General features: G+C 40.7%; 1 protein-coding gene across 2 annotated transcripts in view; it reads right to left on the bottom strand.

Annotated features, from left to right (window-relative positions):
* Positions 1–18,834, bottom strand: part of LOC142198178 (ephrin type-A receptor 3-like) — a 213,862-nt gene that overhangs the window by 159,389 nt on the left and 35,639 nt on the right. For both annotated transcript variants that reach the window (XM_075269072.1, XM_075269073.1), the window contains 2 exons: positions 16,005–16,069; positions 12,232–12,892 (listed from right to left, as the gene is read on the bottom strand). In XM_075269072.1, coding sequence (XP_075125173.1) covers positions 12,232–12,892; positions 16,005–16,069 — 726 coding nt within the window. The remainder of the gene's footprint in view (positions 1–12,231; positions 12,893–16,004; positions 16,070–18,834) is intronic.

Here is an 18,834-nt window from a genome sequence, read left to right as displayed (position 1 = left end):
ATGAATACATACAATGAAGTATAATTTGTCATAAAGCAGAGCGCACGTTATCACAATATATTCCGTTTTTAGGCCTCCTGTCTCTGAACATTATGTCATCTGTATTGCAATGATGGATGTTTCTCTGCAGACCCTGTATACACCGATCACATTATACTTCCTCATCCTTCCCTGGTCACTTTTGTCAGCTTTGGCTTTATCCTAAAATAGATTAATACAAAGTGAATGCAAAGACTACAGGCTGGGAGTCAGTGCTGGTAGCATGGCGGTAAGATGCAGGATCTCCAGGCTTTGAAGGTCTCTAACCCTCCGTCTAATCAATCGCCAAGTCATTTTCTAGTTAGGATAATGGAAGCCAAGGTTCAATACAACACGACTTGGAATTACATTCTGCCGGTTCCAGTAGTTTTCTAATACCTTGTGGATAACTATATAAAATCACCTCAACAGATAGCAAACCTGTTATAGTAACCATTACCAGACATAGCTGGACATGAGCCTAGCGGGATGTATGAACGGAATAGAGATACTCCATGTTGTCTTGTAAAATCCTAGTTTTATTACTAAGTCTTCAATTCAGTAATAAATGAAGGTTTTGTAAACCAAGGCATGTTCTGGACATCAGCTCTCTTGGCTTAAAAGTGCACTTTGGAATATTAAATGTGCCATCTGCAAGATTATACTCTATATATGACACCAGTAGGCATATAAAAAGGCTTTGTGCATGTTATACCAATATTAATTTGCTTAAAGGGAACCTGTCGTATTGAAAATACAGTCCAATCTGTAGACTGCCTGTTATAGAGCAGGAGGAGCTGAGCGGATTCATGTATAGGATTGTGGGATTGTGTGAAATTGTAGTATAATGGACCATACACTGAGTAGTATGATCCCATCAGTGTCCCACATGTACTATAATGACCCTCATTGTGCCCCCACCTGTAATATATTGCCACACATGGTCTCCACGTATAACATAATGCCCCCCAGTGTGCTCTCACATGTAGTTAAGGTAATAGTTAGTGCTAACCACTGAGCCACTGAGCTTACCAAATCTGAATGTATAAACTTCTTTTATTAAATAAGGTGCAGACACGTTACCTGGGAACAGTCAGACAGCGATGGACTGTTTCGCACTGCCGCTCTTCTACACGGCTGCCGAAATGGCCCATCGCTGTCTAACTGTTCCCAAGTAACCTGTCTGCACCTTTTTTAATAAAAGAAGTTTATACATTCAGATTCGGTAAGCTCAGTGGCTCAGTGGTTAGCACTACAGCCTTTCAACACTGGAGCCCTGGATTTGAATCCTGCCAAGGACCACATCTGCAAGGAGTTTGTATGTTCTCCCCTTGTTTGCATGTGTTTCCATCCACACTCCAAAGATATACTGATAGGGAATGTAGATTGTGAGCCCTGTATGGGACAATGTTTGTAAAGAGCTGCAGAATATGATGGCTCTATATAAGTAAGCATAATAAATAAATTAAAGTGAGGATCATCCTTGGGCTGAGGGGGACGGTGGCTCTCATCACAGTGTGCACCCCTGGAGAAAGAGGGACATATATGGGGGGGTATGCATCCTGCAGGTTGAGAACCAATTTATTATAAAATGATGTATACAATTTTTATGCAATTTTGAGCAACATATCATATCATATCATATCATACAGTACTGAATTATATGCTAAATCCTCCATGGATACGACTATATCATCCGAGGTAACAGAGTTATAAATGTCCTAGTATTCAGAAGAGAATCAGATCCATCTGGAATATATTTACTTGTATGTATAAACTAATTGTCAGTAATTGGTGCCAAATATGTCGGGTTAACCATGTTAACCTTCAAAACAGTCCATTCCCAATCTCCTGTCACCCCTCCACATTTCAGTTTATGGCAATGTTCTCTGGCCAGCTACATTTCACAATCCAAACATCTCGCACATTCTAAGAATATATTTCTTTTTCCTGTCATTGGACTGAAACAAGACACTGTTCTAATAAAACTGTAAGATAATGCCTTAGTGATTAATGCAATGATGGGATGGCACTATATAGAATAGTATATATATATATATATATATATATATATATATATATATATATATTTGTATAGTGATGGGATAGTAGTTAGCAGTGCTGCTCTTGTGCATTGTAATTTTGGCAATGTAGTTTTTGTGCACTATACGGCGTTATTTTGTGGACATTATATAGCTATATTAGTTAGGCACTGAAATGGATAACAATAAGGTTCCCATACACTTTCCAAAGCTATTGGCTATATCTGTCGACCATACACATGCAAGTTTGGCAATGGTGGAAGGAGAATATGTCGCTACCACACCTTGGCAGTCAGTTATTGCCTGTGCAAAGACTGAGCACCAGGAAATCTAACATGATCAATCCATCTTTTTTCCAACTTCATCTTATTTATATGGGATATCCCCATATACATACAATAGTAGACAGGTTATTCTGAAAAAGAGGATTTGGCTGGCCTTGGTCTAAGGATGGGCATCTGTATAGCGGCATTATAGTACTTATGTAGTACTTTATATTATACATTTTTATTATACTTTGTGTCAGGAAAGTGGTGCAATACATGACTGAATTCTACGCCAGTTCATAGGGAATACATGAGATGTTTCAGATTTATTAAGAGACGTCCACCTCTTCATCATTCTGATGTATCTGACGCCAGCAGGCAAAAGACGAAGAACAGCATATCAGATAGTCTTAATAAATCTCCTACATTGGTCCCAAAACCATTGTATACTTGTCTGAAAATACCAACATAAAATATACTTGTAACAGGGCTTAGGCAATTTGGTAAATTAAGATCAAAATATCCTCGGTTCTTTAAGAGCTGGTTACTGGGACATCGAATATTCACAGCGCTCAATACGTTACAATCAATGGGAAACCTTTCTATTGTGGACTAGAGACCAGGCACCATCTTTCTATTTTCTCAACAAGCCACATTGTCAACAAATCAATACTTTCACTAATTGGTCGTCTTCCTATGTTACCTGAGCTCTGGTCAATAACATTTCACATGGAGCAGTTCATGGAGGAGACAGTCTATTCATTGCATCCCAATAGCTATCACTGGCGGCCATTCATTCTTCTTTTGTGCTCAAAATTGTATATTATAAAGAACAACTCTCACAATAGAGTGCATGGAACGAACAAAACACTGTTGGGGGAATTTATTAAAATCGGTGTTCCCTATGCCAGTCTTAATAAATCCCTGGACTGGTTTGAGAAACATCTGAATTATTAAGAGCCTCTAATGTCATAACTAGAGATGAGTGAACAGTAAAATGTTCGAGATTCGATATTCGTTTCGAGTAGCCGCTCAGTATTCTACTACTCGAATTGAATATCGAACCCTATTATAGTCTATCGGGGGAAAATGCTCGTTTCAGGGGTAGGCAAGATTCGATCAAATTATACTTACCAAGTCCATGAGTGAGGGTCGGGCTGGATCCTCCGAGAAGTCTTCTCCGTGCAGCGTCCCCGCGGCATCTTCCGGCTCTGAATTCACTCTGCCAGGCATCGGGCCTGGGCAGAGCCGACTGCGCATGCCGCACATGCCGCACTACAAGCGAGCATGCACAGTCGGCTCTGCCCAGGCCCGATGCCTGGCAGAATGAATTCAGAGCTGGAAGACGCCGCGGGGAAGTTGCACGGAGAAGATTTCTAAAGGTAGGAGAAGAACCAGCATTGATGGGCCGACTGTATAGCATTCGGCCAATCAATGCTGGTTCTGCATCAAACTTTTCCATTCGAATAGCGAGTGGCACTCGATCGTGTATGAGTATTTCGAATACCGTAGTATTCGATCGAATACCTACTCGATCAAATACTACTCGCTCATATCTAGTCATAACTTAAATCTACAACTATAAGAAGCTGGCATAGATAACTCATGTTTTCTGGTGTGATTTACAATACATTTCTAGGGCTGAAGAATCCCGCACTGGCCTGACCTTCTGATAAAGTAGCAAACAAGGTTCATAACAAAGGATGAGGTGCATCTCTTGCAAAAAAAAGGGCCAAAAACTGTCATAGATGGGTTAATAAATTCCCCCCATTGTGTATTGAACAGTCTGAGAAGCTGGAGGCCATGACAGAAACAAGGAAGGGACATGGATATGGAAGGAACCGCACCAACAATATGAAGGGTTACAGGTCTTTTAGCTATGCTTTATGTATTTATAGTGATTTTTTTTTTTTTCTGAACGGGGGTTTAAAAAGGTATTAAAATCTTGAAAATAAAGTTTGTCTCACTTTTATGTTGAATTTGTATTGAGGGAGGAGTACAATTTTGCATGATAAGGGGCAACAAGGTGGTTCAGTGGTTAGTACTGCAGCCTTGCAGTCCTGGGTTCAAATCCTGGCAAGGACAACATCTGCAAGGAGTTTGTATGTTCACCCTGTGTTTGCATTGGTTTCCTCCCATACTCCAAAGACATACTGATAGGAAAAACGTACATTGTGAGTCCCATATAAGGCTCACAACCTACATATAAAAAATAAATACAATTTTTGCATGAGAATAGCTGAGCCTCTCTACTCCATCTTTGAAAACTAGGCGAAGTTTCCATGGGTGGGACTTACATCCAGAGATGTAACTTGAAGCTCCTGGGCCCCAATGCAAAATTAATCCCTATTTACCATGATGAGCCCATAATCATAAAAAAAACAATAATAATAATAACAACGTGCTATCTATAATACTAGTGTCTACTTAAGTAATAGATAGGCCTCTGGGCACCTTGAGGTTCCAGGTCTACCTTTGGACCAGCTATAGGTTCACCCCTGCTTGCATCTATTAACCATTTACAGCATATCCCGTGGGGACCACATAAGGAAGGAAATGGCTGCAGATAACATAGTAGGAAGATATCCATTCCTTTAGTAGATCACTAGAAGTATAAATTCCTAAATGCCCAGTAATGTAATCTTAGCACCTAATAATATGTGTAAGGTAGCAGTTGCATCTGAGTCCTGGTGCCTAAGGCAGGGGCGTAACTACTAGGGTAGCAGCAGTAGCGGCTGCCGCAGGGTACGGGATATTAGTGGGCTGCTACCACTGTGTTTTTTTTTTTTCTTAATAGGCCGTTAATTGCTGGAGTAACTTCAGCAGGTAACGGACCCTATTTACTTACGGATCCTGGCTCCTGCTCATGGCACTTCCCATTCTGTGGAGGCCACAGTGAGTAGGGATCGGTAAGTAAGGCCCGCAAACCCCAAAAACACTATCATTATACTCAGGGGGTCTTTTCATGTCAAAAGTTTGCCATAGGCCCACGCCATTCCTAGTTATGCCACTGGCCTAAGGGGTAACAAAACCACCCCCTGTACAAAAGACAACATCAAGGTACATGATACTCAACTTAGCTGCGTGTGCATGAGATTTTTAAAGGGACCAGGCTTCTCTGGAGTCAACCTACTGTATATTTCCTAAGAACAGAACGATTTGGCATGTTAAAATTCAACAGGCTTGATCCTTCTTTGCCCCAACAATCGGAGGAGAGCTGGGACATCCTTATACACATTAGACAGCCAAATTCCAAGACTAAATTCCTTGTGTGATAGGGAATAACTGCAGGAGAAAATAGCTAACAAGTAATTCATGTTATTGAAAAATCTGCAAAATTGAGCTTTTTATTATATTCTATTTTCAAAATCCATATAAAAAAAATTGCTGAAATCTTGCACATAGTAGCGGTGTTTTGTTATGATGCCTTTGGGAAGCTCCCGGTATATACAGTAGGGTAAATCTAATCTGTCCATGTAAAATACTGCATGTGGCTCCCAGCACGTTGTTCTACTTAAGACCATACAGTGTGTTTAATCCCGCAGTTTAAGTGCAGCGAGGCAAGTTTAATATCATCTGCTTTTAGCTGTAAGGTCACTGCTTCAGGCTTGAAGGTAGTGAATGCCTAGGGGAATTCTATGGACTCAACTTAGGTTTGCAATCTCAGTAAATTATTCATGGTTCAGAATCGGGACAGAGAAGGCTGCAGTGTTAGCAGCTGATAGAGAGGGACGTCACCAGTCAGCCCTGAACAAACACCCACCTCTTCATTTTCTCCATATACACATGGATGGTTCTTAACCAAGCATTGCAAGATTTGCAGACTAGGACAGAGAAATACCCCATGTTCTCAGGTGTGAATTCATCTGGATTTTCTGCCATTGGAATCCTACTGCCTTTTTTATTTATTACTCTGCCTGTGTAAATAGATTTCAATCCACCTTCAGATTTAGAAGAAAATAAAAAACACCGCTATAATATAAAACATATTTAACCAGAAAATGTCCACTGTGCTTGGATTTTCTCCAACCAAATATCCAACTCAGTTTTTCAACCAGGGGTATGTATACAGGTCAAAGAAACCCCATATTTGCTAGTACTGTGCAGAGGGATTCTGTATAGGTTCTCACTGTAACCAAACTTTATCTGACCCTTTACGTACACAGCGGCCCGAGCTGAGTGTACAGATTTACTTCTATAAGAAAGAACAGGCATATGTGATAGAAAGACAGTTCTGACAGCATTTATCTCAGCAAGACAGGTTACAAGGCGCTCTCTACTGTGCCTTATCCCCAACAAGAGACTATTGGGATACGTCCACATTGGAGATGAGCGAACAGTGAAATGTTCGAAGTTCGATTCGAGTAGCCGCTCAATACTTGACTGTTCGATCGAGCTGAACCCTGCTGCACACTCAGCTCTGCTGCATCAGAGATGCGCTGAACCCTGCTGCACACTCACACACTCAGCTCTGCGGCATCAGAGATGTAGCAGAGCTGAGTGTGCGCTGAACCCTACTGCACACTCAGCTCTGCTTCATCTCTGTTGCAGCAGTGCTGAGCACACAACCAGCACTGCTACATCTTGGCATAGGAATGTATTGACCAGCGTTGATTGGCCGAATGCCATACAGAGTACAGCATTCGGCCAATCAACGCTGCTTCTGCCAGAGGAGGCGGAGTCTAAGATTGGTCCACAGCAGTCTCCATTCTGGTCCGATCTTAGACTCCGCCTCCTCACAGACGAGCCTCCAGCAGAACCAGCGTTGATTGGCCAAATGCTGTACTCTGTATGGCATTCGGCCAATCAACGCTGGTCACTGCATTCCTATGGGAAAAAGTCAGCTTCCGCATATCGCAAGCTGACAGGGATCCCGACCAGATAGAGCCCAAAAGAGCTGGGTGAGCAACATTCCCATCTAAATAAAGGTAATCCCTAGCTAACCCTGCCTGTAGATCTGTCCCTGTCTCACAGTCACATAGTTCACAGTCTCATATGAACCTGATATTAAATCCAATATTCATATAAATTGGAGGTCACCTGATTTAGCCAGCCAATTACTTTTTCAGATTTTTTTTTTTTGATGCCTCCGTTGTTGTAGTTCCTGTCCCACCTCCGCTGCGCAGTTATTGGTGCAAAAAAATCGCCAGTGAAGGTGGGAGGGGATACGAATTTTTAGTGAGTTTGCCACCTGGTGTTCGACTCGAATCGAACATCTTGAACAGCCTGATATATGAGCGAACATGTACTCGATCGAACGCTCTTCGCTCATCTCTAGTCCACATATTTCCAGCAGACTCTATTGAGAAAAACTGGACTCATATAAGCAGCTTTAGCTTACTGATGGGGTTTATATAAGTAAAAATGATTATATGCCCCAGTAACAAAGTAGTAGATAATAAGTTATATTGAAATTCCTATATGCAGTGATCCTAGGCAGTATCAGTGGAATAAATAAAATCAGCGAACTAGTCAACGTTTAAGGGTTATTTCACATTTTTTTAAATGTTGTATTGGGGGTTTGGGGGGGAAACATTTTTGCAACTTTCTTTATTTACATATTTCACGTCTTTTTAATAGAAAACAGGTTCCATAGTTCTCCCTATAAACACTCTTACTTATATGACAGAGTATAAGCCACGATGCGTCTATATACGTGTTAGGGCGGGTTCACACCAGTGCCCGATCTCCGTTATGTGGGTTTCCGTCTTCTGCCGACAGGAGACAAAAACAGGCAGTCAGTGTCCGCCCATGAGCATTTTATGGTCTCCGCGGCGAAACCATTTTTTTTTTAACCGAACACAAAGTCCTGCACGTCCAGCTTTGTGTCCAGTAAAAGAAAAAAAAACGGTTTCGCCGTGGAGAGCAGAAGACGCTCACGGGCACTCACGGGCGGACACTTTGTAAACCCATTCAAATGAATGGGTTTGAAAACTGCCTGCCGGTTTCTGTCTCCTGTCCAGTTTCTCGGGCAGAAGAAGGAAACATGCATAATGGAGATCAGGCGCTGGTGTGAACCCACCCTTACAGTGCACTGGAAGTCGGACTCCATGCGTTATAGTTATCTATCCTGCCTCCCCAAAATACTGTCCCATATCTAGGTCAGTTTTCATAGGTTACCAAGATCACAATTATATCTATAAAAAATGTGATATGAGCTTTATATGCCCAGTTGGCATTCAGATTTGTGTATACTGATACAGTAAAATGCATCTTATCAACCCTTACCCACTCCTAAGCCAATGTTTCCTGAGTCCCGATCTCAGCTAAGTCAACATGTGCTGCCTGCATCTAATTTTGGGCTATTAGCGGTAGTCTTTTGACACCACTGGGTTCACTTTTGCAACCGATGCAGTGATCACATTGTATATTAACACGTCAACACGGAAGCTGGGTGAATAGAGACCAGCCGGGGGTCAGGAACCAGTGGAGCATGAGCGTCAGGAAATGTAAGGTGGATATTACTTCATTTGCTCTTTTACGGTTTTCTAATTAATATAGTTGTTGCTAGTCATCCACTTTATATGTCCTGTTATCTTACCATTAGAGCGGCCACAGCCGCAGAATTATGGCATGGTTGGGCATAAGCTTTAAAAATAAATAAGAATGTCTTCCTGTCATAGAGTACTATGAGAAACATCTCTGTAATACTTATATCTGCCAGCGATGACACAATGATAGATTCTTCCCAGTGGCGTAATGCTAAGATGTGGTTATGACTCATTGTTTTATAGGTTTGGAAGGAATGATCTGGCGTTTTTACACCGGGCAATGATTTCTTTTGCCTCTTCGCGGTATACATAGTACTGTGTGAAAGTATTAGGCAGGTGTCGGGAAAACGTTGCAAAGTACAAAAGCTTTCAGAAGTCTTAATAGTTTATTTTTCTCCGTATAGTTACTTGCTGTTTTATGAAGTTTATATATCAAGTAAACCATGAAGCTCATGAAAGCCAAAATAGATGGTTCGTATCACCCAACAACCTCCTTCCTCACCTCTAAAAAGACCACCTCTTCGTGAAGATCATTCAGAAGTTTTACTTATCCTCAGTATATTGGCCCACTTTCTAGACAGGACCACCCATGATGAAGATGGGTGAAGATTATTATAGATAGATAGATAGATAGATAGATAGATAGATAGATAGATAGATAGACGAAGATTATATACAGTAGGTTTGGCCAACTTTACTCTTGTGTGTACGGTCAACTTAGGGCAAATGGTGTACAACAAGTGGAAAATATCCATTTTCCCGACACGATAAGACCGATCCATGTTCCGTCTTTGAGTACTTCTTGAACTACAGCTCTGAAGTGTGGATCCCTGGCCTCCATTCATTGCACATTATAATCTCTGGTAATGGATATGAGAATACAGCTGCGTTTAAAGTCAAATAAATCAATTGTTCCAAGTGCTTTTCCTGGCAGGTATCAATTACACCCTCTTTCTCGACTGACTTTAGTCCTCATTTTATCCAATTATTTACAGATTTTAGTGCATTTTCACATAAAAAAAAAAAAAGATTTCTTTCTGGGTACAGTGCTGAGAACACTTCTTATTTAAGTGCCAGGAACTAATTGGTTAATGGTGCACGAATCCATCACATTGAGCTTATTTGGATTTCTTAGGTCATCGTGAACATACAAGTTGCCATTTATGGGACAATAAACTGTCATAGAGACGAACCTTTGGGTCCCTAGGTAGTTGATGTGCCTGAAATAATGGTTATTGGTACCATTACTGTATAATTTCCCTCACACAAGAATTCACAAGAACAAAATGTTCTGTTTTATGTGTATTTTTGATCAGGAAAAACTGAAATTTCACATATTCTCTTGGCCATAAGTGAGTTCACATTTTCCATTTTGCAGCTGTAAATTCCATCCTAACTGTGGGTCAAATGAGCCAAACTTAAAACATCATAGGGATCTAGAATGCTGTAAGTTCAGATCATTAGACCAAATGTTGGAACAGAATTTACGGCCTTGATGTAACCTGAAAAATTGGAATATATTATGGCCATGTACATTAAACATGAAAAAAGCACAAAAAATAAAAAAAAATATATGACATTACTTCCTTGGTTTATCACTATCTTTCTCTTAATCCTATTTAATCTTATAGTACAACTGAGAAATTTAGAACAATATCTTCTCTTTGAAGAAACCAGCCATGTCCTCAATCTCCACCTTACTATACATTATCTAATTGTAAAGTGGATAGGTAAAAATTGGTAGACCATTGGCTACTCGAACACTTGGATGTCCACTAGAGATGAGCGAGTAGTACTCGATCAAGTAGGTATTCAATCGAATACTATGGTATTCGAAATACTCGTACTCGATCGAGTACAACTCGCTATTCGAATGGAAAAGTTTGATGCAGAACCAGCATCAGCATCAGTCGGCCAATCAACGCTGGTTCTTCTCCTACCTTTAGAAGTCCTCTCCCCGCAGCTTCCCCGCGGTGTCTTCTGGCTCTGAATTCACTCTTCCAGGCATGGGGCCTGGGCAGAGCCGACTGCGCATGCCTGCTTGTAGATCGGACATGTGCAGTCGGCTCTGCCCAGGCCCGATGCCTGGCAGAGTGAATTCAGAGCCGGAAGATGCCGTGGGGATGCTGCAAGGAGAAGACTTCTCGGAGGATCCAGCCCGACCCTCACTCGTGGACTTGGTAAGTATAATTTGATCGAATGTTGCCTACCCCTGAAACGAGCATTTTCCCCCCATAGACTATAATGGGGTTCGATATTCGATTCGAGTAGTCGAATATTGAGGGGCTACTCGAAACGAATATCGAATCTCGAACATTTTACTGTTCGCTCATCTCTAATGTCCACCAATTGGCAGCATGAGGCACATCAGTCCCACATTTTATCCAGTTACAAATCCGCAGGACTTTCAATGGAACTGTGGTTTATCACATGCCCTGTTAGGGCCAGACGTGAAACATTTAACTTGTTCTCCACCAAGGATTTTCCCTCTAATTCTTTCAAGTCCTCCAAGGATTTTTGATTAACTCATCTACTTTTGTAGACTACCATGACAGGGAAATACTATATGTCAACCAAGGAGCCAATCAAAAGTCAAGATTTAGTAAATCCATAAGGTTTAATCCATTCTTAGAAAACCATCTAAGAAAAAATAAAACCTTGATACCACAAATTTATTAATAGGCTCAGTATCTTGTACAGAATATTATAGATCTACATATACTCATTTCACTTGGTTTAGAGGATCAGCATATAGGACACTGCAGTAAGCATTGAAAGATGGACATGCATACTAAAAATCTATTGTTTTAGCTAAAGGAGAATTTATAGAAAATCTTTCCACATATAGACAGGACTGGTGGTGAGCGAATCCTATTCAGAACAAAGAAAACTTGTTACGAATTTCCTAAAAGTTTCATGTTTGGGTGAATCAGGAACTTTTGGAATTCGTCCTCCACAAATCGCTCAGAATGGTACCTGCTTTTTAACAGACCAAAAGAGGACAGAGAAGAAGGGTCACATGACCTTGGGCACCTAGTGGGTTCCTCTGTAACGCCTTAAAGGCAGCCCCATCTCTAACACAATTATTGGTGTGGGATTATAGGTGTGAGTTACTATTGTTAGCCATATATGTTGCTGTCACTTTGACATTGATTGATGTCTTGCCCTTAAAGAGCTTGAGTTTGAAGCAGTCCTAGGAGACCTCAGAGCATCATACACAACTTTTCAGAGCAATTGGGGCACTTTTACGTCAGACAGATTTTATTCAAAGTAAATAAAATCTCTTGGCCAACAAGATCATCTTGAACCTAAAAAGAATTTTGGGAAATGTGCTAATCTCAATAGTAACAATTTAAGATTGTACTTAAAACAATATTCCCATTGAATTCAATAGAACATAGATGTTTTACTTACGTTGGCATCCATTCCTCTTCTCTTCATAGCCCAGTTTACAATAACATCGGCCAATGGGCACCAGCCAACCTCCATCAGCGCTGCAGTACATCTTGGGGGCATCAAACTCCACTGAGTTATGCACGCATGATCCTTTAACCTCCACCAAAGCTGAGTCTCCTCCAGTGACAGTGTCTGGGAACAGGGCCAGATTTCGGATTGTACTTGGACATTTTTTATAAAAGACCCGGACTGAGACCAGGGCGATGCATGCTCCAACATCTTGGAAAGCTAAGTAGAAACCCTTCTTGTACAAGTTACTTATGTCTCTAACCTCTGTGTTTAGCTTCATGACTCTGTCTCCAACATCCACTTGGGTGAAGCTCTCATCTGCTGCAATGGTATCTATTTTAATGAACTGGTTCTCCGAGATGTGTCGAAGATTGCTATAGTTAGACTCAAAGTAATACATGTTGAAGGTCTCTTTGCAGGTGCCTGATACTCCAGGTAGGCTGTTACAGTCTCGTAGGGTGAACTTGATTTCGATGTAGACACGTTGCGCACTGCCTCTAGCTATCCAGCTGGTCCTCAGCCAGTTATTTTGGTTGATCTCTAGGACGTTGCAAACTTGATAGGTTCTCATTGGGGTGTTTCTTTCATCCATTACGCTGATTTCTTCCCACTGTTGATGAACAGAAACGTATTTAAGGAAAACCTTTTTCATAGCCGGTATCAAACAGTTGGCTTACAAGAAACTATATGGTCTTGAATATTAAAAGGGATATATGAACTTGATACAATTCTAGATAAAAATCAGATGGATTTTAAATTTGTACTAAAATACTCAAAACCAGTCCACGGAATCCACAAGAGGGAAACCATGGACTACAATAGAGAATGAGCAGTGAAAGTCAGCATATGTCAAGTCCACTTGAGCTTATTTATAGCAGCAATGCGTTTCAGCGCCATCCTGGTTCCTTGATCAGGCATAATCCAATCCCTCTTTGTGCCTGATGAAGGCACCAGCATGAAATAGAAACGCTTTGCTAATAAAAGGGTCTGACATAACAGTTTTCACTTGCATTCCTTTATTGATCCCCAGCCCAATATTGGAAGTTGTTGTTTCCCTGTTGCGTGTGCCTGTGGTCTTATCCATTGCTGTTCCTCCCTCTTAGAATGAAGGGTCGAAAAGGTGTGGAACCATTCATAAAGCATTCACTATAGTTGTCCATATGGAAAGTACAACTCTGTAAGGTGAATGCCAATCTATATGAGTAAATTTTTTGCACAAGTCTCCAAAATATATAAAAAATTACTACACTAGTGTGTTCTTTTTGTCATTTTTTTTTAACTAAAATGCTCTAGAGAAGTTGGAAATCCAGGCTTTAGTTTGATATGGAGTCAAATTATGAAGATTTAGGATTAGTAGAATCCTTAAGGCTTGGTCTACTGTAACTAATCAGAATCCTAATTTTCCTCCAGTTTAATGCGTAAGACACAGTTTTTGCTTCAGAAATCAAAATTCCAAAGAAGATTTAAAATTTTAGTGTCATCTCATTACGTCTGAGTATACTAACTAGGTTTTGGATTCAGATGAGTGCCTGTCACTACTCTTCCTACAAGGAAATTGTATGTAAATGATACTTAAGCACCCCCGATTGAACAATTATTATTCTCCTACTATGGTTTGTTAACATAAAATTGCATAATAACATTTTCTCAATTCTAATTGGGTTTTCTTAATCTTAAAATATTGCTACATATTAAGTGAATGCAGGTTCTTCCAATAGCTATTCCTACCCAAGCCCAGTAGACATGCCAGCTTGGCTTGGCAAAGTGTGCATGTGTTCTGTATGGATGGCCTGACTATGTCTCTCCAAAGAATGAAGGGGTCGGGCATGTTAACATCAGACAGCCAATTTCACAGGCAGTCTAATTTGGGGAAGAGTTAGGACATGCCCATACACATCAGATAGCCAGCTGATTCCGCTGAACTCTCAATAGCATCTCTAATTTACAGAATAGAGAATAACTGCAGGAGAGAGTTGCTCACAAATGCTTGACATTACTAGAAAATTTGCAAAAATGAACTTTTTATTATATTCTATTTTCAAAATCCATATAAAAATGCTGAAACCTTTCGCACAGTGTTTGTGCCATTGAGATAAATTTGGGGCACTCCATACACATTAGATGGTCTGCAGGGCTCACAGACAGGAGTACCTGACATTTATTTGATGTGCTACTTGTATTCTCATCCCTTTAACTATCCCATTGTTTCACAAAAATCACCCTTAGCCCCCTTGTACAAGACCTTATGAATGGTCAGTGTGCTGTCTCAGTTTTTCCCGGATAGCACACTGACCCAATTGTTTCACTGAGCCCTTACATGTGACCATGAGTTACAGGTCTTATTCCGGTCCGATTTTGCGGACCTGCTTTTGCGTCCTATTCATTGAATTAAAGGGGCAGCATAAGCACGGCCAGTGCACGAGTGGCACATGGATGACATCCGTGTGTCTCCTGTATGCCAACCATGCCATTCATTCACAGCAGCCAAGTGAGCAAACGGTCGTGTGCAATCGGCTTAATACTAAGGCATCACATTGCGTAAAAGAAGAGGCCCTAGGCCCTGGGGACGGAGGACAGCTTGACAGGGGGGAGGATTAAGAGAACAGAGGGGGTTAATGCTAACGGCCAAGAGCGGGAAAATTTGGGGCGGAGTCGGAGGTACTTTAAGATGGGGGTGTGGTTAGTTGGGTGCAGAGTAGTCTTGGCAGAGTGTGAAGTGGCCCGCCCTCCCACCCTTGCTATGGTCTTGGTTTTGTTTTTCTTTGCCTGGGGGGTTGGAGTGTTAGAGGACTAGCAGGCTGTTTTTACGACCTCATTTATGGTATGGGGCTCCTAGTGGGGTAAGGTTCAAGCCTGGGGTGTCACCTAGTTGGGCTCGGGTCCCTATGGGGTCTCAGGCTTACGCTCTCAGATTGTTAAGTCCTGCCCGAGGTGGGTGTTCTTGCGCCTGGGCAGATTCGGGGTGGTGCCTATCCCCACGGTGGGATTGTCTGGGGTGTTTTTAGTTTGCACTGTTATAAAGGGGTTACTTTGTAAAGGTTTATACGTTTATTATTAATGGGTGGGTAATTATACATTGCCCAGTTTGATGGCGGTGTTGTAATTGTCATACAGTGTTTTTATACTTTGGTTATGTGTTTAATAAATCGTCCTGAACAGGTCAAATTAAAATCCAGTCAGCAGTGTTTGGGTCTTTATTGGGAAGGGGTGGGCATGTTCATGTGGTAGGTGGTCTCGGACTATTAAATGCACTGGGAGTGGAACTATATTCCTCCTCCCTGCGTAATGCAGCTTTTTTTTTGTTGATTTTTCTGTATTCTTTTAAGCTAAAGCCAAGTATGGCTATAAAAAGAATGGGAAATATATAGGAAACTCTTATACATCTCCCTTCTGTTCAATGTATTCCTGGCTTTGGCTACAAATAACGTCAGCAAAATATGCAACAAAGCCTAAATTGGCATGGTCTTGCATGGTCTCTAGAAGCTACTATGCACTCATTGCATACTACATTTTTACAGACCAGTCCTTTCTTATCACTGCTCTTGGATGGACATGTCCACATATGTGTGTCATGAGATGAAGGTGATAGGCTTTATTATATTAAATTGGAGTCCTTCATCAAATTAGAGCTGGTCACACATCTCTCTACCACAAACATGTAATAAGACGTAAAATTGTCATCATTGTATAATATTCCGTAAGTGAGGCCTTCAAATACTCACCCCTTCTGGTGGATAGGCCACCCATCCCAGGTCTCCTAGAGCAGACATAGAATCGAGCAAGGTCACTAGAACAAATATTACAAAAATGTTAGTCTATTTATTCATACATATATTCACCCATTTCACAAACATACAAGTATAGTTCAGTATAAATATGGGTAAAAACAAAGTAATCCAGTATAGAAAACCCATTTGCATTTCTGAATAAACAGAGATTTCTCATTTAGGACCCCCCATTTGTCAAACATGATATATAATGGCTCAAATGTAAAGCACCATGGAATCCCATATGTAAAGCACCATGGAATTAATGGTGCTATATAAATAAACAATAATAATAATAATAATAATAATAATAATAATATCTTTGACTTGGGAGGACCGAGTACACCCGTGGATCACATGGACATCCCCTTGACTTGAATGAGAACTATGTAATGCTTAATTTCACCAGCGGAGGCACTGCAGAGTAATTTCAACACTTTTTGTCATATCCCTCCTTAAGTTGATCATCGGGGTCCTATCTGCAGGACACCCGATGACCAAGATATGGCCAGAGACTATCACAAAGGAACTGTAAAAATCGGAAAACCCCCTTAATGTAGTTTACCCAAGTCCTAAACCAAAATTAGAATTACAGCAACAAATTTATAATGAATCCTGTCCCCGTATCACGTTTGCCCTTCACACATATTCCCTTTATGTTTGGGACAAAGAATGAAGTAAAGAGTATAAAAAAATGTGTATTTTAAGACATCAGTGACAGAAATTTTAAGATCTACTCTCTTTGAAATTACCCTTCACGTTGTAAAGCAAGTACATGAGAAATAACTGCAGTGAAGCTACAAAGACACCTGTTGTACAAACATCAGTGGTGAACGGTCACGTAGAAAAGGAGCGTATAATAGGTAACTGCCATGTATTCACACCTGTCAGTATAAAGTGCACACAATCTGCTCCCAAAGTGTGTAAAAGCTATACAAGCAATACAATAAGCCAGGCAAAGATCATGTGTAAGGCCATGGCCACCCCACATTCTGTGTTTTTGAGGTAGTTACGGAGAATATTCTAAATAGGTCCATTGTGCCCTATAGACCTGACTCATTCTTTGTTCGCTTTGTCATTTTAATTTTCCAACTTAATCGGTTTAGGATCAGATAAGGACATTCGGCAATAGTCTTGGGGTCGCTATCAGCTACAGGGCCTCAACCTCTCTTTCAAATGGTTCAAAGGAGTACACGTCTTTGATATTACTCAGGTGGTCTACAGTATGGACACTCAGCTTGGCCATGTGTTCTCCATTGGTATACCGTATATACTCGAGTATAAGCCGACCCGAATATAAGCCGAGGCCCCTAATTTTACCACAAAAAACTGGGAAAACTTATTGACTCGAGTATAAGCCTAGGGGGGAAATGCAGCAGCTACTGGAAAATTTCAAAAATTAAAATGGCCAGAGTTTTTGGGTGCAGTAGTTGCTGGGTGCTGGGGAAGGGGAGGGGGTGTTTTGGTTGTCTGTCTGCCCCTTCCCTGAGTTTGAGGACTGGGTTTTTTCTTCCCCCACTTGGAATTCAGCCTGGCTGAATATAGGGTATCTGCAGTGCTACTATTAACCCCTTCCCGACGGAACAGGAGCACTGTAGATACCCTATATTCAGTAGACGGGCACTGTCAGACACAGGTTACCTAATGTGTATGTGTTTCACAGTAATTTTCTACTTTTATATGTATTCTAGGGAAAGGAGGGATTTAGAACTTTTATTTTTTTTAAATCATCTTTTTTTTTTTTTTTTTTTTGCACTTTTTTTTATGGGAGATTCTATACATTGATATTGTGGCTGGTCATAGACCCTCCTCCTAAAAAAAAAAAAATATATATATTTTTTTTTTTGCTGACTCGAGTATAAGCCGAGGGGGGGCTTTTTCAGCACAAAAATTGGGCTTAAAAATTCGTTTTATACTCGAGTATATACGGTAAGCCAAATAAGCTGCTGCCAAACACCTCTGCCAATGCTTTATCTCTTTTATTTATCCAATAGACTCAAGTTTTTCCCCCAACATTGTCTGGACATCCCCATACACATTAGATTGTTGAATTGACATGTTTGGACAGCATTTATGTAATGTGTATGGATATTATGGGGACAATTCATTATTATTTTATGCCACGTTTGTGCATAAACTACAGGTTTTAATGTCACTTGCACTAAAATAGTTACCAGTGGATTTATCGGGCCGGCCTTACCACTTATCACATAGTGGGCCCCTCGGGACCCACAGGCCCCACCACATTCATCATTTATGCCACTTTTGTGTTGTAAAAGACGCCAGAGTCGCACGGGCTCATGGAGGATGCCCCTAAATCAGGAGGTGGCCTTCAAGAATTCCCCTAATAAATTCTAAAAACATACAAGGCTTTGTAGACATTGTGTTAGATAAACATGTATTGTATATTTTCTACTCTTCATCCAGATACCCATGACCATTTCCATAGGTAAGTTCTACATAAACCAAGAAATGTCATGATATTCTCTCCAAGTCGAGGGAATGGACATTAAAGAAATAGAATCTCACACTTTTCCAAAAACAATATCCCTATAATAAAGGAAAACTATAACTACTACTCAGTCATAGGACAATGAAGAGAGTGTTTTTAGGAGTAAAACCCATCTCCATGTAATAATCCTTCATCTTTAAGACACATGGCTTGGCTTAGACCTCAGCAATGTTATCTGGATATTGAAGAAGTGATTTCGTAACAAACAACAGGTAAAGCAAACTGTAGTATCCAGTATACCCCTCGCCTATATGACCTACTCTACATAATGAA

This window comes from Leptodactylus fuscus, chromosome 3 (genome assembly GCF_031893055.1).
Source record: "Leptodactylus fuscus isolate aLepFus1 chromosome 3, aLepFus1.hap2, whole genome shotgun sequence".
NCBI classification, from domain to species: domain Eukaryota; kingdom Metazoa; phylum Chordata; class Amphibia; order Anura; family Leptodactylidae; genus Leptodactylus; species Leptodactylus fuscus.
The sequence above is the reverse complement of the archived record's forward strand: the minus strand, read 5'-3'. Positions and strand labels throughout refer to the sequence as shown.